A 6,138-nucleotide genomic window follows, 5' to 3' on the forward strand; every position below is an offset into this window, starting at 1 on the left:
ATGATAACGAAATCATCAACGCCGAGTAAGCAAGAAATAAAAGAAAAAAAAGACAAATTAAATGAATAAATGATAACGTCTTCTTTACTCGAGGGGAAAAAAGAAATATATATATAAAAAAGAAAAAGGGGATGAAAATATAATATTGTACTGTTTATCTAATGTTTACACACACACACATTTTTTCTCGTACCATTCCGCGACGAACTATGAAAGAAATAAAAAAGAAAAAAAAAACCAGAAGAAAAGGGGGGAAAAAGAAATAATGAATAAAAAGAATTGACAAAAAAAAAAAAGAAAATAAAAAAATAAGTAAATAAATGAATTAATGAAAACGCAAAAAAAAAAAAAAAACTAAAGCGAACGTTTAAAAGAAATCATAGCGCTCTCTTGCGCATTTTCTTACGAAGAATTAAGATATAGGCAGGATGCAATAAGTATGCGAATAAAAAGTGTTTCGATGAGAAAGGGAGCAGTTTCTTTTCTTATTTATGAATTATTCGTTCGATTAAATGCGTACGAAGTATTCACAAATTAACAACATCGTCTAATATTCTCTTCTCTCTCTTCCCCTCCTTGAGAAATTATATACATATATACATATGTATTGCATATCCTGTATTATCAATTTTGTTTAATTTATTTTTTAATTTCTTAAAATTTGTTTTAATTTACTAAAGAGTTAAAATTTTAATTCGATTCGAGATAATCAATTATATCATTTTTTTCTCCTTCTCCTTCTACTTCTTTATTTCTTTTTTCTCACCCTAACCTTATAACTCTTGTACTAAATTTCAAATAATTTTCTCCTCCTTAACAAAAAATTTCTTTCTTTTAAACTAGATTACAGTAAAGTAATAATAAAACAATAATCTACAATAATCAATAATTTATATGAAAATCTGAAAAACAGCGTTCTACTATTACCCGATAAAAAAAATTACTACCATTACCGAATAAATTATTAACTGAAGGAAACAATGACTCACTATTATTAATTTACTGACCCAATCGTCAATATCAAAATCTACTATATCGAACAGTTATCAGTAAGACAGAAACCTTTTTAACAACGAGTATTGACATCGAGGATAAAATTGTCACCGTAGGAACGCTTACAAGGAACCTTAACAGAAAAAAAAAATGAATAAGTGGTCTTAAATGATCACTATTTGCTAAATCAAAATTCATATTTTTTTATTTATTAATAAATTATTTAATAAGTTATAATTAATTGAAAACAGCAGAAAAAAGAATAAGTGCCCTTATTTGCTCACTATTTGCTCAACTTTTTTTTATCAAAAAATTTTTATTGATCGTTAATTAGTTGAAAATAATTCTAACACTTTAACATATATCTCACTCATGACGTCGCCATTTCATAATTATTCAAAGTGTAATAATTATTTTCAACTAATTAACGATAAATAAAAAATTTTTGATAAAATAAAGTTGAGCAAATAGTGAGCAAATAAGAGCACTTATTTTTTTTTCTTCTGTGGCAGAAATTACTACAATTTAAGATTATATCGTTCTGATTTTTATAATTTACCCTCGAATTTATCACTGCGCATGAGCGGTTAAATAATGACATATAAATGATAAAAATTCTAAAATCATAGCGTTATAATCTTCAATTTTCTTTATTAGATGCTTTATTTCCTTTATACACGTGCGCAACTTTCGGAAAGTTATATAAACAAGTTTCAATAAAAGAACTTTTATAGATTACAACGTGGCAGTTTGAAGAGGAATTTCGAGGAGGACGATGCACCGATCATAGAATCCGAGCTTTTAGACAACAATTGACACTTCTATCGATTACTTAACAATAATTTTAATTTACTACTGCACTTCTTTGGTTTCGTCTATATCATACCGTAATAATTTACTACTATTTCTATTTTTAGAAAAATATAAAATAAGGACCTATTTTTTTAATATTCAATTAATTATTATTAAAGATAACATTATCAGAAAAAAAAGATTTTTAATATCATTTCAGTTAATTATATACACGTATTCAATTATCTTTTTTTTTTTCTTTAAAAAATGATACGTTTTAGTAAAAAATCATGAATATATTTTGTTAGAGAAAATGCGACCAGTGATAAAAAACCGATAGGCATATCAGAGAAATAAAGAGGGAGAGAATCATGTTATTTTTTTGTTTGTATGCGTGTTAATGTGGGTGTTCTTGAACTTTATCAAAATTTCTTTGTCATTATTTGATATACCGTAGCCAAGTAAGAAACGCGACAAAACGACAGGAATAAATATCATTTCTGTCTCTCCTTGTTAGCGTCAGTGTTTCTGCATTTCTTGTAATTTTTGGTGAGAAAAAAGGAAAAATGTCGTTAATCGTCCACTACGCAGTCGTTGCATTTTGGGAGAAATCCGGTTGCAAGATCGTCGCTGATTACTTGGTCGATCCTGAAGCAGATTGTCGAGAAATTGCATTAACTACGATACAGGATATTAAGAGTCTTGAAAACGATAGGATCAGCCTCGATCGGGGCAAGTAAGCTCGCTATCCTCGATTTGATATCGGTGCGTTTTTGTGCTCGTTATTATCAAACCAATATATGGATTTTTCTTATTGCATTCTCACTTCAATTTTCTTTCGATCACTAACGTAATTATATTGAATCAATTGAGACTAATTGAACTACTTATATTATTGTTTTTATCGAATTGAAAATTTATTAAAAATGAATAAACATAATTATCCGTTTAATTTTATATACACGCTTATGCTTATGTAGAATATATTTAAATTTTGATTATTCGTGAAATTGTTAGAATATATCGAATTAATGAAAATCAATCGTTAGATATAAACGAGCCTTTCTTTTTACCTTTAATCTAATCAAAATCACATTGGGAAATACCATTTGTTATTATCTCCAGATATATAGTGCATGTACTGATCGGAGAACTTCATTATGCTTGCTTGACAATAAAACCAGAATCTCCATCGGCAGTATCTCAATTGGAATCCTGTTCTCAAATATTTCTCGACAAACTAAGAAATATTTACAGAGAAGTACCAATATTAGCTGATCTATCGAGGGATCTTACTAATCTAGCTGTCATAGATCTTTCTAAACCACTTCAACAAATTATCGTAAATTTTACTTTGTCGTTTATTAAATTTATAATTATACGATGACTGTATTATTAAAAGTATCAAATGCTTAACACATAATTATTTGCATAATATGTTATTGTACATATTTGTTTAATTCATTTCAATTAATTATATTTGTAAATTAAATATAAAATATATTACTTTAACGGGAAAATATATATATATATAATTTTATATTTATATTTTCATTTGAGGAGGAATACAATCAGCAGGAAATGAACATCGTACCAAGATTGGAAAATGAATTAGCCGAAGTGCGACAGATGTTAATGGACGGTGTTCAAAAATTGATAGACAGAGGTCAAAAGTTAGACGATCTTCTTCGGAAGACTCAATCTTTACAAATCAAGGTAAACCAAATTTGTAGTCTTTTTTCTCAAATAGAACACATAGAATAATAATATTATAATTTTATTGTTATATAGTATTTTGTTACTAGGAAATACGAACCTTTCCTTAGTAGTAGTATTAAACTTGTTTTTAATCAAAAGAACAACTCACGAATTATAATTCTTCACGTTATCGGTATTACAGATACGTACGATTCCATAGGTCACGACTTACTGACCGTCAAAGGTTTACAATAATTCCTGATATTCTTTCACATATTTACTATTCAATATACTTACAATAACATCTCTTATTCATTCGCGGTAAAGAAAGATTGTGATAAAACACAAAATAAATGAAAAGTATATTTTCTTAAATACTCACATTTAAATTAACACGTACTATAAGATAAACGTTAAACATTTATTATTGGGAATAAATTATTTTGAAAATATGTTACACTTTCTCTTTTTAAGATGTTTCTGCACAATCTTTATTCGTCGTTAATTCATTTTATACTAATTTAATTTATTTCGAAATAATCGATATACGATTTGTTACAGTCGAGAAAAGATTTTCACGTTGCAACAAAGATATCACGAAAGAAGAACGTTTTCTTTGCGGTAACTGCAGCCACGTTTATGTTCATATCAACATCACTTTTTGTTTTCTTATTGTACATCGGTATTTTGTAAAAAAAAAAAAGAAAGAAAAAAGTATGAGAAAATATCCACATACGCGCGATGATATTTTAATAAATTATTTATTTAATTACTCTTCACGTTCGACCCGAATCCGTTTATTTTCGTACGATTTTAATTTAATTTTATTTTTTGCATTCACACATTTAAAATTAATTCCAATTAAAAATTCACACATCACACGTCGATTTTAATATTGATAAATGTAATTATTTTATTATCGCAGCTATACAATATGTTGTAAAAAATATAATAAAGCTTGCGTGATAATAATAAATTGGAAATTATGAAAAATATTTAAAAGTCATTTTTAGGTCTCTTGTTAACCCATTCTTTTATTTTTGGAATTGCAAGTACCTTCTCTTTGAGAGATTTTAGATTAGGATTATCCTTGGTAATATCTAACTCGCAAGCATTGTTAATTGAATCCGAAATAGCCACGAAGAATAAATCGGCGTAACTCAGCTAAAAAAAAAAAAAAAAAATGGTAAAAAATATTTTCTGTTCTGCATTGTGGAAGATGTAGATTAATATTAAAAAAAAAAATTAACTGATTTTTTAAAACCACCTAAGAACTTTTAGCTTACAATCTGTATATTATTAAAAAAGAAATTCGTTATTAATAAAATAATGATAAAAATGGTTTTGATTTTTACCCGACCGCCATGTAAATAACCACCATTATTACGTGCCAGTTCTTCTAATTTTTTCAAATAAAATGGTAAAATTGTAGACAAAACTTCTTCCTTTTTTTTGGCCTTTTCAACGGGATCAGTGCCTCTATAGAAAAGTGCTACTTCTATAAATAAATGAAGAAACGACAATTAGTAAATTAAATTCAAAAACATAATATATTGTAATATTTAACATAACAAAATTTAAAAATATTTAAATTTTACGTTTTCTGAGATCATGAAGCGCAGAAGCAATAGCATTGATCTGTAGATCGTCCAAGTCTGTTTTACCATTTAAATTATATTTCTTCGCTAAGTATTGACAAATTGGTATTGTTTGCGAATAAACTTTACCGTCGAATTCTAAAATTGGCATCTGACCGAATGGAGTATCTGCAAAAAAACAATAGAAAAATAATTTCATTATTTTAAGCTATAAACAGTCATAAGCTATAACAGTATATTAAAAAAATATATATAATAATATTTTAATTTTATTTTAATAAAAACTCTAAACACATACCTGGTTTATATTTCAACCATTCGTCGCGACCAATACGAATATCTTCAAATTTGGCGCTACCATAGCTTAGCAAGAATCTTATTGGCTCGCCCAAGCCCATTACATCGAAATAAGATAATTTGTAGTGCACCATTATTGCATCAATAAAATATTTATCTTTATCTTAATAATTATTCCAAGATACTATTATTATTATTTATTAATAATTAATTAAATAATACTTTACTATTATCAGTTAGTACTAGCAATATTGAACAAGAACGATACTATCCAATTGAAGATCCAATCGATACTGACGACACGACTAGTGTTGAACGACCTTACGTAAGAATTTCATGTTTTCCCCCTCCTCATTAAACAAACTTCATTCCATCTCTTTCTAACAGTATACAGCAAAACCGGTCATCGTAACTTTGTACGAAGCTTGGTTCATGTACTTTCACTTTTCGATGTATTAAGTTGTCCCGTAAGTTTCTTCCTTTTTTTGATGCGACTTTAATAGTTGATATTTATTGTTTAAGGTTGATTTACTATGTTATATATGAACCGTTCTGCTCTATTATCTGGGACAACCTAATATTATAACAAAGATGAGACAATATTCAATTGGATTTTATTTTTAATTAAATTTTCTCTTTATCTTTGCATAGTTTATAATTTTTAAGTTATCGTTATTATTCGATTTTTTATTTTCTTAACTTTATATATTGAACTTCTTCGTATTGATTCGAATTGATCGTGTTGATCAATATATATATA

The 6,138-nt window shown here is 27.1% G+C and overlaps 2 protein-coding genes across 2 annotated transcripts; one reads left to right on the forward strand and one right to left on the reverse strand.

The window, feature by feature from the left end:
- Positions 1-2,351: 2,351 nt before the first annotated feature.
- LOC106791069 lies at positions 2,352-4,354 on the forward strand. Its single transcript, XM_014756432.1, has 4 exons — positions 2,352-2,521; positions 2,872-3,127; positions 3,346-3,501; positions 4,045-4,354. The coding sequence occupies exons 1-4, from the start codon at positions 2,352-2,354 to the stop codon at positions 4,174-4,176; spliced, it is 714 nt and encodes a 237-aa protein (XP_014611918.1). The 3' UTR covers positions 4,177-4,354.
- A 22-nt stretch (positions 4,355-4,376) lies between these two features.
- Positions 4,377-5,745, reverse strand: LOC106791074 (glutathione S-transferase-like). Its single transcript, XM_014756446.1, has 4 exons — positions 5,380-5,745; positions 5,082-5,249; positions 4,839-4,981; positions 4,377-4,647 (listed from the first exon to the last, which is right to left on the reverse strand). The coding sequence occupies exons 1-4, from the start codon at positions 5,510-5,512 to the stop codon at positions 4,480-4,482; spliced, it is 612 nt and encodes a 203-aa protein (XP_014611932.1). The 5' UTR covers positions 5,513-5,745; the 3' UTR covers positions 4,377-4,479.
- Positions 5,746-6,138: the final 393 nt, after the last annotated feature.

This window comes from Polistes canadensis, unplaced genomic scaffold (assembly GCF_001313835.1).
Source record: "Polistes canadensis isolate GaletaPanama2010 unplaced genomic scaffold, ASM131383v1 scaffold_284, whole genome shotgun sequence".
NCBI lineage: Eukaryota > Metazoa > Arthropoda > Insecta > Hymenoptera > Vespidae > Polistes > Polistes canadensis.

What these genes read in the sequence shown, in the direction of transcription:
- LOC106791069 (XM_014756432.1), top strand. Translation starts at nt 2,352, where the DNA reads ATGTCGTTAATCGTCCACTACGCAGTCGTTGCATTTTGGGAGAAATCC. An exon ending in ATCAGCCTCGATCGGGGCAA is followed by an intron (nt 2,522 to 2,871) that starts GTAAGCTCGCTA and finishes TTTAATCTAATC; the next exon opens with AAAATCACATTGGGAAATAC. An exon ending in AACCACTTCAACAAATTATC is followed by an intron (nt 3,128 to 3,345) that starts GTAAATTTTACT and finishes TTTTCATTTGAG; the next exon opens with GAGGAATACAATCAGCAGGA.
- LOC106791074 (XM_014756446.1), bottom strand. Translation starts at nt 5,512, where the DNA reads ATGGTGCACTACAAATTATCTTATTTCGATGTAATGGGCTTGGGCGAG. An exon ending in ATGGTTGAAATATAAACCAG is followed by an intron (nt 5,250 to 5,379) that starts GTATGTGTTTAG and finishes GTTTTTTTGCAG; the next exon opens with ATACTCCATTCGGTCAGATG. An exon ending in GTTATTTACATGGCGGTCGG is followed by an intron (nt 4,648 to 4,838) that starts GTAAAAATCAAA and finishes TTTTTTTTTTAG; the next exon opens with CTGAGTTACGCCGATTTATT.